An 18,173-nucleotide genomic window follows, 5' to 3' on the forward strand; every position below is an offset into this window, starting at 1 on the left:
TACAGTTAAACAACTCATCGGCGACTGGCGTGTGCAAGAACACTACATACCTGACACCTGTACATGCTTGCACAGGTATCGTTTCGACGACGGAATTGTTTCCGCGGTACTAAGTAAAACGCATAAAATCCAAATAGGGAAATACTAGAAAAGTCAGTAGTCACACGAAAATCAAAATAAATCAAAACACTATCATTCAGTAAACGGGAAAGTAAATAAGAAACAAGAAACATTTCAAATATTTTTCTAAACAATTTTTTTATGAAATAATATAATGGGCTATAAACTCTAAAAAAACGATTATATGCCAAATATGCCTTTACACCTAAAACATGCAAAAACATGCATTATTAAACTTCATATTATTATTACTATTGTTATGAAACGGATTTGTATCTCAGTTAGTATATTTCTCTGTGTAGCAAAAAAAACATGCAAATGCCTGAACTTACGAGCCCTGATAATATGTAACTATAACTTTATTTATAAAAATATGATTGACGAATTATTTTTTATTATTTTTTCTACGCTTAATTTTTTTTAAAACAATAATTATACATTTTATATTTTAATTTTTTTCAGATAAAATAATTTGTCACTAACCTTTTTTTTAAATTCGTTGTTTATCTCTTCACAATTTAATGTACAATTATGTTGGCGAATTTTAGATAATAATAACTGTATGAAAATAAATTTCAAAATAATAAAACGTAAGAGTACAACAGATCACCAATCGTTGTAAACACTAACTAAATGAAAGATTATACACAAATTAAGAGTAGGTTTATTTTACTGTTCATAACGACACAATTAAATTGAAAATACTGTATCGGTACTCGGTATTGTCAGTTACAGAAATGATGTGAAAGATTACAAATATTTATGATTTGCTTTCGTTGTAATAAAATTATTATTATGTCATCGATAAGACCCACATGGCAACGAGAAAACTGATTTCATTCAATTTAACGTAAAACCCAAAAACAGCGTTAAGAACCTGCCGTTGTACCACGAATATAAAATACGCAGAAATGTACTAAAGGGAATAAAAACTAAAGATCGTCAAATATTGTATTATTTTTATATTAATTATTATATTATCGGATTTCCCCATAATATTATGTTAATGTTATTTTTTATTTTGTAAATATCACGAAGTTGAAAAAAATAAGCCAATCAATTTGGGGGTGGTTTGAACCCCCAAAACCACCTCCTCGGCACGCCCCTGAGTATACAGTACTATACATAATATTATAACTATAAAAATATGATAAATAATTACGTTTATAATATAAAGAATTAATATTTAATAATATAATATTATTATAATGAACATATAACTTATAGGTTATTTCAATAAGATTGAATTCCACGAATAGCCATTGGCATTCTATGGTTTTAATTTATTTTTAAATTTGTGCCCGGTTATATTGTGTGAATATGCAGGTATAATGTAACATGTTTATTTGTACACGGAAATCAGTGAAATCGAAAGTCGCCAATTTAAAAATATAATGGAAAATAAATGTTAAAAATAACAGAAATAGTTACTTCACATTTCAGGAACCAATTGGAATAATAGTTAGCATCATAATTCATAGCTCTGAAAGTATTAACTATAAACAACTAAGAATATGAGTAAGAAATACCCACGCTATTCTACGTGGAGCAACATTATTTTTTTTTATTGATTAGATTTATTATGATATATATCTTTTTGCCTTGCTTTTTGTGTACATATTTATTGATTAACATACAGTTTACAGAATTTAAAGCTTTCCTTTTTTTTTAAAAAACGGTAGACTATAATTACTTAGATATACAGTATTTTACCAAAACTGTATCAATTTTATCAAAGTTACACACTTACACAGCTTTAGTTTTGTGTCATTTTTCCTGTTAGACATCAAAATAACTTTTAAGCCTAATGACAAAGTGATTTCTTATGTTATAATTTAAAATATAAAAAGTACGGGCATTTCTTTGTCTAAATAGAAAATTGAATAATGTTTGTCTTCCTTTTTTAGTTAAGAGTGTCCTACATGGCTACATCACACATATATTGTTTCTGAAAATTACGTGGATAACAAAATTACATGCAGTACTTAAAAATTTGAATTTAGTGGATCAAACAGCTGTAATGTTTAGAATTTGGTATATACTTCTGATTTTATGTTTAAATTAAATTAATATTAAACATCTACAATAAACGTAATATTGAAAATTTATATTTACAATTATAAATTATTGTTTATAATATTATTTTAATTGTGAAAATGTAATAGGTACAACATCATGTTTTAATTTTTAATGATGTTAAAAATTTGAACGTAAAAATGAAAACGTTTAAATTTCCAATAACGATAAACGTAAACAAATAATAACGTTTTAATTTTAAGTAACGTTTAACACAAAAATTGTTTAACGGTTTGATACTAAATAACGTAAAACAATTTTTTTTTCCAAATTTGAGCCCTGTGCGAAATATTAGTTAACTTTTTTTTTGATATTTTAGTTTTGAAGTTGAAAGATTGAGTGCAACCTTTCCATTCATTTTTATCGGTAGATGGTGCTGCTGGTATAATTGTTTTATTTTTGTCCGTGCCATCCGATATTATAGTGTTTAAAGTATTGTTAAAGTATTTGAATACTTGTATCGAAATACTTTTTTTTTGTATCTCAAATACTTTTTCAATACTTTTTGACCAATGTATTTTAAATACTTAAAACATACTTTTTAATTGTGTTTTTATTCAAGAATATTAAATACTTTTTTTCATTCTAGCGTTCTACTTCAAATTCCGATTTCCAGCTCGCATTGTACTGTGTTAGGTTTTATTTCTAAAATATTATTTTATAATGGTTCTAACTTTTGAGAATTTATAAATGAGATTTCGCCAAAATACAAGCGGATAACAGAATTGCTGAAACCCCCGTCAGCCCCACACTCTCGGATAGCATGGCACACGGGACACAGACGAACACCAGGTTGGATTGGCTCTTAATGAAACCTTTAAATAGACTTTCTTCTAATTTTAAAAGTTGTAATACAATTATATTACATTATTATAACAATGATACGATTTAAAATTATCATTTTAATCTTATATTATAATGGGTGCTAGTAGACACTAGTTGATAATTTTAATACAAGATAATATTGGTATTAATGTTATATAATACTATAAGAGCTGATACACAACTATGACTATATTATGTAGTCTATGTTTCTCATACATCATAATTCATAATATTGTATTTACCACGTTAATACTATATAACGCAACATGCAAACAGCGCGTGCGTTCTTATTACTTATGAGGTTATTGAGTATTATTAATTAAAAAAGCAATGTAAAAAAATTGTGAGTTGGACGATCCATGACCACAAGTGAATATTAAAATGTTATACATAATATGAAGGTATAATTGGATAAATTATCCACTGACGAAAAAGACACGAAAAAAGCTAAACAGAGTGTTTCGTCAAGTGCGTCCTACTCCACTTTTTTTTTCAATAATTTTTTTTTTGTACAACAACAATTTCATCTCTGGTGTTCCGGGGAAATGTGTGCTGCATTCAAGCATAGTCCGGTGACTCTAGCTCCCGAATGGAAAACCACTACCCGGGTTCTTATAGTGACGAATCCTCTTCCCACATTATACAAACGTGTTGTTCAAAATCAACCAAAACCTCCCACAGACCCACCGTAACCCCATACAAAATGCTAATGATCATAGTTAAAAACTAATAAAAAAAAAAAAGAATTCAATGAATTATTATTTAGAATTTATAAACTAATATTATTATAACAAGTATACTCTATTTACCGAGAGTTGACCCACTCGCCACGACGAAAACCGGTCGCGGCTGCGCATGCCACCGCTCGTTTCAGCGCTAGTGGTGATCGTCGCGGCGGCAGTTGGTGTTTACGTAGTGATTGTATTCACAACGTTTCGACGCTACCTCCGCGTACGTCCTACCGCACTTCTGCCAACGATTACGATTTTATTCTTTTTACGACTATTTTTTTTTCCGTATTTGTTATTTTTTCATCAATATAATTCGCTATGGATAGTATATAAAAAAAATAATATAATAGACGTATAATCGTAATTTTCGTACCAATGCTTTTGTAACATTCCGTATGCACGGCGGCAACTGCCTACTACGACAAGCGCCGTCGGTCACCGAACACCGCCGACCAATCACAGACCGCCGGTCTCCTACTCGGGGAGTATGAATGCTCCGGCGGCTCAGTATGCATGCGCGGAGTGGGTCAACTCTCGGTAAATAGAGTATAGTTTATTCATAATATCTTTATTGCTTTGTTCATCTTAATAAACTTATATACTTAAAAACTGTGTTGTTTTATTGTTGTAGGAACAACAAAGTAGCTATATTAATTATTAATTATTAGAAACTGTAAAAAATAAAAATAAAATATTAACATTTTTTAATTTTTTCCTACAACGCTAGTAGCAGATAATGAATTTATTTTGTGTAGGTATTGTATAAATAAAAATTATTTACATGTTAATATAGGTGGACCTAATGCTGAATACTACAGAAACCGAAAAGGATACTTTTCATTGAATATACAAACTGTATCATGTCCTGACTTAAAAATCATGGATGTTGTAGCACGCTGGCCAGGATCATGTCATGACTATACAATACTCAAGAAATCAAGGTTTTTTAACAGGTTAAACAGTGGTGAATGGGGAAACAGTTTGAAAGTAGCTGACAGTGGCTATGCAAATTCTCTACGGATTGTTACACCTTTCATAAATCCAAGAAACGACATTGAAGAACTATATAATGAGTCGATCATTAGGACTAGGAATCCTGTCGAAAGATCTTATGGTGTTCTAAAACGAAGATTTCCAATATTATCTTTTGGATCACGGTTGAAATTACAAACTACTCAAGCTGTTATTGTAGCCTGTTGTGTCTTACATAACATAGCTATTGATAATAAAGACACAGATCCACCAGCTCTACTAGATATAGTTTTACCAGATATTAAAAATATGAACATAATAGAACACCATATTGATGAAGGAAATGCAAGACAACAATTAATAGATGAATACTTTTCACATCTTTAATATTTATTTGATAAAAATAACAAAATGTATGTTCTTTATAGATAATAAAAATAACAAAATGTAATATTTATAATAACAATAAGTAATAATAATTGAAACAAAATTAATTATGTATATTGCACCTATATAATAAAAAAACAAAAATTAAATAAAAGAATTAACAAATTTTTTATACTTAAGAATTAATAGTAATGTTTTTTACCTTAAACTTTTTATTATAAATTAACAAATATTTATAGGTAAAGAAGTAACTACATCAAACTGACCTTGTTTTAGTTCTTTGTCATCTTTTAAAACACTAGATGGAAAATATTTTTTATTTGATTTGATAGTACCACATGCAAAATTATTTTTCTCAACCATACTTTTCACCATGGGAATATTACTGAAAAATCCATCAAAATAAAAATAATATCCTCTGTTGTCATAAAGATTAGCTAAATGTATCACAACTTTTTCTCCTAGGCCAATTTCTAGATCTTGCTTGCCTTGGTATACTTCAAACTGTAGTAGGTATCCAGTCTTAGAACATGCAGATTTTTATTCCTCGTTTAATTGGCTTAAGTGGCATATATTGTTAAATTGTGGTTCTTCTCTTGAAAGCAACCATACTTTCATCTATAGCAATATTTCTAGATGGGTTGAAATTTGAAAAATACTTTTCATTTAGTTTGTTGATCAAAGGTCTCATTTTGTATAATTTATCATAATCAACATGTCCCCGTTTAGTCATAGTCAAATTATTATTTAAATGAATAAATCGTAGTATAGATAGAAATCTTTTTAAAGACATAATAGATTATATCCTTGGAACTTGAAAATGTGCATCTGTTGACTAGTAAAAACGAATTGTAGGTAATTTATGAAATCCCATTATGATGAGACAGCCAAAAAATACTTGTAATTCTTCAATTGAAGTAACAAATTGTTGATTACATTAAGCAGCATATAATTCAGATCGAGTCTTGAAAGTATTTAGAATATCATCACCAAAAAACAGCTTGAAAGTATCAATTGGACTACTTATATCAACAGGTACTTTAGGTCCAAAAGGTTGTGTGAATTCAAATCTCCTAAATGTTTTAGGTCTATAACCTTTTTTTCCATTTGAAAATTAATGTTGGTTGAGGAAATCTTTTTTTTTTTGTCAACCTGTTGCTTATTGGCAAAATGTTAGGAGAAACAATATAATCTACATTTATTTCAGTAGATACGTCACCATTTCCAATTATTTCTATGGGCATACTCATAATATCAAAATCATTTGTAGAAAAATTGAGAGTAGATGGTGGTGTGCTACGAGATATACCTGATACTGGTGTGATTGATGATTTGGTTACATCTGGTTCATATGCTAGAGAATCAGATTTTCTGGATGATTGTGATGAAGTACTTCTTGCATTTTTGTGCTGTGGACTAGTTATTAATAATCCGTCTTCATAATCTGAATCGCCGCCAATATTAGAGCATTCAGCTTGCTCATCAGTGATTGAAAATAAATAGTCCCTTACACTATCTTCATCCATACTAAAATCATAAAAATAAATTACTTATTTATTTGATATACCTATACCTGTTTGCTAATAAAATTATATGAGTATAAATTTAAAACATACCTGTATGCTTGATTTAATATTAAAAAATATAAATTGTATTCACATCGTAGAGATGCAAATTCACGAATCGTAATCGAATGAAATCATTAATCAGTTCATTTTCACGACCCTATCATATTTGAATTTGGATATTATCTTTTCGAAAGGGAGCGAAAAATAATTGATTACTTCATATCGTGTTAAATTTTCCTGTGATTAAGAAAATAAAACTATCGTCGGTATGGCTACACTGGTTGCTTGATAAATCAAATATTTCAATTATTGTTAAGAACAATTTTGAGTGACCAACGAGTGAACAGTGGTAAATATGGTTACCACTATTCGCTAAAGGGTTGTATCTATTGACTGTTGTTGTATTTGTTCTTTTTAAATTACATTTTCCATAAACTGTACCTATGAGATCTGTAGTTCTATAACTTATAATGAATGTTCATGTATTTCTTTGCTTAAATATAGTAATTAAGGGCATATATCTAACTTAGAGTTATTTATAAATTAATAATATTTTTCCGAGTTTAACAGTTGTCACACAAATTCTAAAAATAGTCACACAAATTCACACTAATCGCGCACTAATATTTGGTAAAAGAAAAGTGAAGAAAAGTAGGATTTTCACCATCGAGGGGGGGTGGGGGGAAATGGCCAAAACGGTCAAATGTTATATAGGGGGTTAAGGATTAAGGGTAGCTCGAAAATTTCTATTTTTGTCACACAAATTCACACTAATGTGCACTAATTTTTGGTAAAAAAATCTAGAAAAGTCGATTAATTACACTTAGGCTGGGCCAGCGAACATTTCACCAGCCCCTCAAAGTTTTTTTGAATTCGTCGTAAATTCTTTGTCGCACAAATTCTGAAAATATTCATACAAATTCACACAAATTCCACACTAATTAATGGTGAAGAAAAAATAACGATTTTGTAACTTGGGGGGGGGGGCTAGTGAAATACTATAGAGAATTGACCTATTATATAACTTTTGGGTAAGAACATTATCTGTGCTTAAGCTTTGGTGATATTTCAAAATTTTCATTTTCAAGCAAGATATGGGTATGTGATATACCAAAAATTAAAAATGCTCATATCTCGCTTGAAAATTAAAATAGCCAATAAAAGCCAACGCTTAAGCACAGATAATGTTATTATATAAAAAATTGATAATAGGTCAAATCACTTTAGTATCAAAACTAACAGCTCACTATTGAAACAAGTGAACAAAAATTTGGTATGTCGTACGTGTGTAAGATGGAGAGCACAAATGCATGGGTAGCATCCTCTTAAATACATAGGTAGTTATAAGAAAAAAATATTTAGCTCTTGTAAATGAGGTATTTCAGTTACAAGTATTGATGCATATTATTCTAAACTCTAGAGGACAATAGTTAATATAACCTAGCGAACCAAAGTTGATCATTTAACTGTCAAAATGGTCAGACAAAAATTGTTGCAAATTATTTGCAAAAACATGATATTGGTTACAAAGTAAGGGTGCAACGTGAATTTGGCACCCCAAACGAATTTTATTTTAAAATTATTACAAATTTTTTTCCCAGTGTTGCAAATCGTTGCAAATTATTTGCAAAAATATGGTACTAGTTTGGGGACGATACGATAAAGTCTGGGTGCAACGTGAATTTAGGACCCAGAACGAATTTTATTTTTCCTAGCGTAAAAAAATTGTTGCAAATTTATAACTGGTGTTGCGAATTGTTGCAAATTATTTGCAAAAATGTGGTATTGGTTTGGGGACGATACGATAAAGTCGGAGTGCCAACTTCACGTCGGTCTTCAAACGCTCATAAAGATTTAATTTGATTTTCCGGTTGAAATTTTTTTTTGATAAAGGTGGTTGACAAACTTGTAAGAAATCATGTATTAAATTTTTTAATCTTAGATATAAAAAAATAATTTTTATGAATTTCTAACTAATTATAATTTACTAATTTTATTGATTTTTATGAATTTTGTCAAAATTCTAAGTTTACACTCTCATAAAAAATTATTGTGGATTTACTCTAAACATTTTTTTTAATTTGCACTAACATAAATAATCAAATTTAATAACTAACAAAAAAATATAATAATAATCGTATAAAATCGAACGTATTCCCGTCTTCTTCTGGTGTACCTCAAGGTCACCCATCACCTATACTTTTCTTTATTCGTCAATAGTGTTAAAAATGCTCTTCCTTCTGCCAGAATACTTTGCTTTGCGGACGACATGAAAATATATTTGAAAAATAAATCAATTGACGACTGTTTACGTCTACAAAATAATCTTGAGTGTTTCTCTATGTGGTGTAAAACTTTTGGCTTGAAGCTTAATCTTGCTAAATGCCAGGTCATAACCTCCTCCAGGTCTCAGAATCCAATTCTATGGAATTATAAACTCTCTGACACTATCATCGAATGGGTCTTTGACTCTATACTTGACTTGGGATTCAAATTATCAAGTAATCTCAATCCGAGTGAGCACATTTCAATAATTTGCTGTAAATCACTTACAACTCTTGGTTTTGTGCTCTAGTGCTCTAGTTCGACCCATCTTAGAATATTGATTGGTAATCTGGAATCCTTATACACGGCCACCGGCTCAAACCAACTTTAGCACGTACAACGTAAGTTTCTGAGCTTTTTGGTTTCTCCTTAGGTATTCCACATGAACCTCATGATCACTCACCCGTTGCTGATGCTCTTGTGCTACATACCCTTTCTGACCGTGGACGTATGCTTAGCTCTAAGTTCTTCAATGATCTTATACTCAACAAAATTGACTCTCCCACCTTACTTTCCTTGATAAATTTTAAAATTCCTCCTCGCTCTACACGTTCTAATATCTCTTTCCATATTCCCAATGTCACCGCAAAATACCAACAATACGAACCTCTCAGACGTCTAATGACTAATGCTAATAATGACCCTTCCTTCCTAGATTCTTACTCTTAACTGCTATTTTCTATGCTCACAGTTTTATTTTCAGAAGTCATAGTTGTCTGTTACACTTCTTTATTATATTGCTCACTCACTAACTACTGTTTCTTGTTTATTAGTCTACTCTCTAATTTTTGTTAACTCATTAAGTTACTTTATCTCCTACATTACTTTGTATTTACTTTGTAAATTATATCATTATCAAAAGGAATTTCCCGTATAAATAAATAATCTTAATAGCATAACTTTCTGGGAAACATTTTTATATAGATAAAGATAGTAAAACTTGGGTTGTATCTCATATTAAAATTTCTAATGTAAGGAATGAATAGAAAAACTTTTATGCATTTCTAACTGAAAAATAATTTGCAAATTGTCGACATTTTGATGAATTTTAAATCCAAAATTTATAAGCTCGTAATAAATCATTGAGGATTAAAGCTTAATTTTTTTTTAAATTTTTATCTACAACATATTATGAGGAACATTATATTGAATGTTTAAGTATTTTGACAGAGCGCAAAATGTTTTATCAACTTATTGTTGTAATAAAAATGTTACTGTCGACACTGATTTAAAAAAAAATACAAAATTTGAAAAATGTATCAATGCTATTAATAACTTAAATGGAATCAAAATATTTCGAAAAGGTAACCATAATATATGGAAAATTATAATATAAATATTCGGTGAACATTTTAAGTGTCTACGGTAAGTATATGAGTTACACCAAAAAAATAAAATTTATTATTCTTAAAAAATTGGTTTTGTGTAAAACTAACCATTTTATTCACTTTTTATTTTATATTTCGCCTCACTTTATAAAGCTATTTCAATTTTTACCTGTCAAAAGTACCAACTAGATTCCATTTTTTTATCACAACATAAGCTGCTGTCAAAAATTGAAGCATTTATACTACCACAAATGTTGATGACAGAAAAAAACAACAAACATATCATTGTAAATACAATACATTAATTCAGAATCGAATACATAACAATAAATAATAATCAATAACACACTATAATATACATAGTAGCCAGTAGGTATATATACCTATAATAGGTATTAGGAATCATAATTATCTATATATTATTATTGTATAATATTATCTTCATGATTATAATTTATAAGTTGTGACAATACCAAATACATTATATTTTAGAATTCTCAGTACAATACACAGAAGGGAGACCAGGACTACAGAGTACCGACCAATCGGTGAAAGACATAAGCGCCAAAATGTGATAAGAAAAAAAAAATCGTACCTTACAAAAGCGCCAAAATCGTATCGTACATAAGCGCCAAAATGAGATGAGAAAAAAAATCGTATTTTACAAAAACGCCAAAATCGTATCGTATATAAGCGCCAAAATTCTAGGTACCTGTGTGCTACGCAGTGGCGGCTCGTGCCTAGGTGTGCAAGTGTGAGCTCACCACATATATTAATTAGATATAATAGTGAAAATGTATAATAATAATGCATTTATGTATAATAATAAATTAATTTTAACAAATATCTGTTTAACTGTATTTATTATATAAAAAAATTAAATTTTAAAAACAAACAAACGACAATTATTATTATACTCCGAATTAATATTTTTTAAAGTACTTAATATTATTTTCTAAAACTGTATAATCTCAAAATTAAAAATGCTAATAAATATTTTACTAATTACATTTATGCTTAAAACAGACTAATTTTTTTAAAATAAACTTTTGCAATAATTACACACCGCCTACTTTGAACACCACGAGCCGCCACTGGTGCTACGGTTAAAAGATATTAAATAACAGATAATATTATAATTAGAACTATATCGATCAAAAACTCCAAACGTTTAATCTTAATCGATAAATGTATTATTTTACAAAAACTCAACCAATTTATTAAATTTATATTTATTGCATGTATACATACCTATACTCATATTATATTTTAACAATTTATTATTGAACATTTTTTTAATGTAATATATTATATGAAATAAAATATTAAATTTGGCGCAAATGATAGGTCATTATTATACCTTTGGCGCTTATGCCATGTGTTAAGTACAACAGGTATACAATATTAGATTGGCGCTTATGTCATACAAATTTTGGCGCAAATGATAGGTCATTTTTGTACCTTTGGCGCTTATGTCATGTAGCCCGACCAATGATATTAAGTTTATAATTTATGTTATAGAATACCAATTATTTGAATCATCATACTAATTTATGTAGTTTTCTTTATTTAAAATAAATTAAACATATTAGTTAAAGACTAGTTAACCGGTTAAAACATAATATTATGTTCTTAGAACTTTTTATGTTCACTGAAAAATCGTCACGGTTAATGATAACTGGGAATAAAAATAGGTTTCAAATTACAGTAATCTATTCAAAGTTACAAGTAACCGTTAACAGTTTTCAAATTTTCAGGAAAGGTTTCAAGCCCTGAAATAATGTAATAATAACTATGTTACTGAAAAATTAAATTAAAAAAATAATTTTATTTGATAAACATTAATTCATTACATTTAGTTATAAAGACAATGTATCGTATTTAATTTCTGCAATTTGGCTAGTAAAACAATTTAAAATGTATGAAAACCTAAAACCGGGCAAAAAGATAGTGAAAGATTATATTTTCGAAACAAAGGACCAATTTACTAGAACATTTTTTTATTAGTTTGTGTAAAAATTGTTCTAATAATTTAGTCTTTTGTTTCTGAAATGTAATCTTTCACTGTTTTTTTGCCTGATTTTAAGTTTTCATAAATTTCTAATCGTTTTACTAGTTTCTTGTAGAAATTAAAAATGTATGCCAACTGTTCTTCTGCCATGGGAAATTCCGTTGGTAATTTTCCATTATTTTTGAGATATAATTCCCTATACTGATGTAAAATTGAACTGATCACCTTTAAAAAAAAAATGTCAACATTCACATTTACATAATAATTCACTATAAAAATAAAAATTCTATGTTATCATACAAAGTTATTTTCTTTTTCTCTTTCCTGTATTTCATTTTGAAAGTCTTCCATTTGTGCAAATCTTTGCTTATCCTTCATTTTTTCCAGATCCGTCTTGAGATAAATTTGATTGACAGGATTTAAATGTATCTAATCATACAATATAATATAAATGACTAATGGTATGAAATATTGACAAATTAAAAATAATTGTGTAAGGACTACACAGAATTAAACTAAATATGTATGTACATAACCCGTGCGGTTAAGTTAAGTTCATCTTGGCACTTGGCAACCGTTTCGATTTCAAAAAAACAGTGGTTCAAAAACTGATATTATACTGAAAACAATTCAGTTTTTGGACCACTGTTTTTTACGGGTTATACCTATTTGAGTAAAATGAAAAATCATAAATACCTATATTTTTCATCTATTATTTTTTTTTAAATGATCCTTACATTGTAAATAGTAATTATTATTTATATTATATTGCCCGGAAATAATATCTTAGTGCACAATTCTATCTCAAACGCACAATATTTATAACGTTTAATAATTAACAATGGGTTTTCTCACTTTAATGTTATATTCAGATTTAATATGCGCCTTCCTCTTAATGTACATTAAATCCGCCTTTTTTAGATCATCTAGATAAGATCGAGCGTCGTTAAAGTTCACATTTAAAATTAGTTTGTGATTTTTAGGTTTCTTATATTGAATCTAAAATTATGATAAATTTAAAGATTAACAGTAATTAGGTGAGTTTACAAAAAAATCTTAAAAATATTTATAATACCTCTTCGGAGCTGTCGTTATTGATTGATTCTTTTTCTTTCAAATCGGATATTTTTAATATTGAACCTATGTTTCTTATACAAGCCATTTCCTCTACATGCTTGATTATGTCATACACATTTTCGTATCGAGGATTTTTCGCAATTACTTTTGAAATAAATTCCTAAAGTTGTGACGGACAAACTTATATAACATATCAATACATAATCATTATAAAATATATGTATCATATCTTGAGTGTTCAGCGATTCAATTTAACACGAATTATTAAAGCCTAGAGACCTGTCGAATCGAATTGTATTGATATTTAAGGCCGAAGGAAATATTCAAAATGTAAGCCCTTTTAGGGATAACAATATTTATACAAATTGTTCTCTTTTGAAACGGCAAACTCTAATTTTCTCACTGGATAATAATTTTTGGATTTTGGTCCAAATCTGTGTAAATTGATCCGATTGTTTGGCTATGTTTGTAAGCTTATAAGTATTAAATATGAATAAATTTTTTATTATTCTATTATATATATGTATATATTATTATTTTATTATTACTTTTAAGTATTTAATTAGTATATTTTCATGAAAGTTGAAATCATGGTGTCATAAATAGATCTTGCTACTTATATTTAAAAATTTAAAGCTCCATTTTAGGTGCATACAATTCAAAAGGGTTAACACTTTGAAGTATGTATTTTCAAAATGTAAAAGTACTCCAATTCCCGCAATACTACATCACAATATCACAAAATCTGCCTGTATTATTTAGTGTTATCTTATAAAGTGTAAAAGATACTGTAATAGTAATAGTTTTTCGATTATTTCATAGGTGTTGTATGAATATTATAGGTATCATAACATTGAAACATGCCTCGTAAGGTTTATAACTTTCAATGCGAGAAGTGGCATCTTGAACGATTTTGTCTAATTTTTTTATATTAATACCAATAGATTTAATATTTCTATGATAATCGTTCTGCTTCAATTTTTCATCTATAATAATATTTTCACATTCGTCAATCGTGTCTATATAGTCCTGCAATACAATAATATAGAAGAAAATTTATTATTAAATAGAATATTATAAAATATTCTGTATTTCTAATATCCATATTGGCCTATTAATGGTTAAAACCTATTTTTAATCGCACGAAATAAATATAAATTTAAATATTTAATAAGTAATAACATGTAAGTAAATATTGTTTAATAACTATTATCTATCATATTATTATATATATTACAGATCATAAAATGTTTTTAAAAAGGTTATATTTTTCGGTATGTCAGTCAAGGATATTTTATATTGTTATTACTTATTATTAATATGGCAGCCGGTAAGTTGAATTAATATTATTTTCATTTATCAAATGTGTGTAAAAAATAACTGTATTCATATATTTCTTATATTTCTTAGTTATGGAAAAAACTGATTCAGTGGAACCTTGCTTTATATTTTCAATCCTTAGACGTAAAAATTGGAATTTAATAAATGTTAAACTACAGAATCATTTTCAATTTTCAATTTGATAAATATTTTCAAAAATTGAACTTTAAATGCTTATAAAAAAAATCTTGCTAATGTATTTTTAATATTTTTCAACTGCTATTGTCACAATATATCAAAAGTCTTGTATTCAATTTTCATGCTTTTTGAACCAACCAATATAATTTTAATGATATTTATAGAAGAAAAAAATGAAAAAAAATGAAAATTGAAAATGTCCGTCGACAGCTTAAAACGAGTGAAAATATTTTGAAAATAAAGTCAAGTATGTAAATTGATGAAATAAACATTTAATGTAAATCTCAAGTGTCTACAGTATGTCTTTTTTTAAATTACAACAAAATAAGAAAATCGCTACTAGAGAAATCGAGTAAATCTAATGTTGTAAAAATTTCAATTCATAATCTTGCATTAAATTGTTATCTTAGATACACAAAGAAACATTTTTATGAATTTCTAACTCACAATAACTTGTTAATTTTAATTTTTTTTTACAAATTTCATCAACATTTTAAGTTTACAAAAAATAAGCCCATAAAAAATTATTATGGATTTAGGCTCAACTTTTTTTAAAATTCTATTAATAAAAACTTATACCTAAGGAACCTTATTGTATTAAAAAAAAAAAACCAAAAATTAAATATGCCTATAAACAGTTCAACACAAGTCAAAATATACCTAACCTTTAAAATTGTATGTCGTATAGACAATGCTAACACAAATATTCAGTGAAAATGTCATGTATCTAAGGTCATTTTTGTAAAACTTACATCAAAAACCCAATCTGAAAACTGGTTTTTCCTATAAATTCCCGTTTTTCCTTAATTTTTTTGTTTTTTTTTAATGTTGCTTTTGATAACTATTGAGAATTTTAAATATTTGACCTCCTGAATACACCACAAATAGATTCACATTCCTACCAGAAAAGTTGGTGTTGAAGAAAATCGATACAATGTAAACCAGAACTTATGGCTTAGTATCCGATGTAATGAAAATCAATGGACAATGAATATATATATAATTCGTATTTATAATATATGACCAATCTAATACTTTTATTTTGTGTTTGAAATAAGTTAGTATGAAAGTATTCTGAATACGTAATCGAATACATTTTAAAAAAATATTCAGAATGCATTTGTATGAATAATTTTTTCAAAAAATCTTTAAAACAGTATTTAAATGCTTTATAGAACTGAATATAACTTACTTCAACTTTAAACGATTTGTCGTGTACGTATGATTTAAATTCCGCTAGCTCAACGTTAAGTTTGTCCATATCGATATCCATTTTTTCCCTTTCTTTTTTAATTAAATCCAGTCTAGAAAAGGCATCTTTTTGTTCTTGTAGAGCACGGTGAATTCTGTAGAAAATTGTTAGTTTAAACAAAACCCTTATTTTTCTCACTTAGCCCTTTTTGTATTTACTGTCTGGGATCATCGAATTCCTTGATAAAATCCCTTATTGGTTTAACTTTAAAATTTTTTTTCATTTTTCTGAAATAATACTGTTTTAAAATAATTTAATCATAAAATATCAACATACTAATAGCTTAGCAACATGATCATAATATGAAAGATTAACACATTGGTGTGATACATTTTAAATGTATACCTACCTATGTACATTATACATAAATATATTATACATAATTATGAATAATTCTTATGAGAAAATTCTTATTTCTCTTAGCAACAGTTTCCTATCGTGATTGTGGTTATTTAAAGTACCTATCATGGAAGTAATAACTAATAACTATTAAAGTTTTTGAATTTTTTTTTTAAACTAAGATTTATACTTTTTTAAAACTGTATAATATTTTAATTTTTTCCCCACTTATATTTATTGGTGAAACCACTATCAATTTTTGGATTTTCAAATGAAACATAAGATAAAAAGGTCATAAATTAATAAAACCATTTTATTTATGAATATTACTATTAAAATGGTTATTTTTCGTTATTTCGTTGGCGAAATGCAACTCCTCCAAGTTTGGTGGTTTAATACATGATAAATGATTAATGTGCTGTTCGGATTGCCTGCTGCTGGTTGGAAGCCGATTACCCAAGCGTCTCAGTATGGTACATCCTTGGGCGAATGTAAGTTCCTACTATGCATAGCAGGTATCAATACGTAAGTACCCATACGGAAAAAATAATTCCCAATACAAACTTCCTTCCCACTTTATTCGGACTTAGTACTGACAACTTAAACGAAGTTGGTGTGATTAAAATTTGTTTGATTTTGTGTTGCATAAAAAAAGTCCAATCAAATTTTTAATTGAATCTAGTCCAAATATATAATGAAAATTAATAATATAAGGTGTAGGTATGGTCCACATATTATTTGTATATTAGTATAAAATAATAATAGTTATAATAATTATAATAATAGCATTGATTCTAAAATCAATGATAATAGTAGAAGAAAAAATTAAATTTTATTTGGTTTATTGCGAAAGCTCTAACACTTTGCATAGTCATACTGTGTAATTATTTTTAAGTTATAATCTGATATTTTGTTATTGATATAGTTTTGTTTTTCTTCTGTTTTTTTACTTATTTTTCGAGGTCTATAGAAATCTGATGTTCTTATCTTTATATAATATGTATTTGTTTGAAACATTTTTAAATGTTTTTATTTTGAATATATTCGGATGATGATGATGATAAGAATTTGAGTTGAATTCGGAATGGAAACTTTCGCGGGCGTTTGTAGTAAGGCTTGTATTAGAATTAGTACTAGCCCAAATACTAGGGGGGGGGGGACGTACTGGTATCTTCGATGTAATTCGTCACTAATTAATTTCAAAATTTTTTTTTTATTATTTACTGGTTTTTCAGCCATGAAACTATCTATAAAACAATCTCCAACTTCTATTGGATTAAGAAATGGTAAACCAAATATATGTACCAGCCACTTTCCTTAGTCATTATTTGCAAAATTAAATTCTTGAGCATACCCTAAACTTTAAATTTTACCAAGCTTGGCCCAAATGGAAACGGCATCCCCATATTTGAGCTGTCGGAAATATAATATTTACTACTTGGTGCATTGAAACTCGAAGTATCAGATAAATTTATTTGGATTTATTCCAACTACGTTAATTTTTTTTAATAATTCAATATATGTTAGTTACCTAAGTAATAAAGATAAGAGATGGAAAAGGTTGTTTTTAGAAAGTTTCATGGCTGAAAAACCAGAAAGTAATAAAATAAACGATTTTTGCGATCTAAACTAATTACATCGATA

General features: G+C 27.8%; 3 protein-coding genes across 3 annotated transcripts; 1 reads left to right on the top strand and 2 right to left on the bottom strand.

Annotated features, from left to right (window-relative positions):
* Window positions 1–2,959: 2,959 nt before the first annotated feature.
* On the top strand, window positions 2,960–5,111 carry LOC111038549 (putative nuclease HARBI1). Its single transcript, XM_022321679.1, has 2 exons — window positions 2,960–3,044; window positions 4,546–5,111. Exons 1-2 carry the CDS (start codon window positions 2,960–2,962, stop codon window positions 5,109–5,111), a joined length of 651 nt encoding a protein of 216 aa, XP_022177371.1.
* A 222-nt stretch (window positions 5,112–5,333) lies between these two features.
* Window positions 5,334–5,844, bottom strand: LOC111038550 (piggyBac transposable element-derived protein 1-like). The gene is made up of 2 exons (XM_022321680.1): window positions 5,719–5,844; window positions 5,334–5,633 (listed from the first exon to the last, which is right to left on the bottom strand). The coding sequence occupies exons 1-2, from the start codon at window positions 5,842–5,844 to the stop codon at window positions 5,334–5,336; spliced, it is 426 nt and encodes a 141-aa protein (XP_022177372.1).
* Window positions 5,845–12,364: 6,520 nt separating this feature from the next.
* LOC111038553 lies at window positions 12,365–16,413 on the bottom strand. The gene is made up of 7 exons (XM_022321682.1): window positions 16,349–16,413; window positions 16,131–16,284; window positions 14,285–14,449; window positions 13,419–13,580; window positions 13,199–13,342; window positions 12,644–12,772; window positions 12,365–12,568 (listed from the first exon to the last, which is right to left on the bottom strand). Exons 1-7 carry the CDS (start codon window positions 16,411–16,413, stop codon window positions 12,365–12,367), a joined length of 1,023 nt encoding a protein of 340 aa, XP_022177374.1.
* Between the last annotated feature and the right edge of the window lie 1,760 nt (window positions 16,414–18,173).

This window comes from Myzus persicae, unplaced genomic scaffold (genome assembly GCF_001856785.1).
Source record: "Myzus persicae strain clone G006 unplaced genomic scaffold, MPER_G0061.0, whole genome shotgun sequence".
Classification (NCBI taxonomy): Eukaryota; Metazoa; Arthropoda; class Insecta; order Hemiptera; family Aphididae; genus Myzus; species Myzus persicae.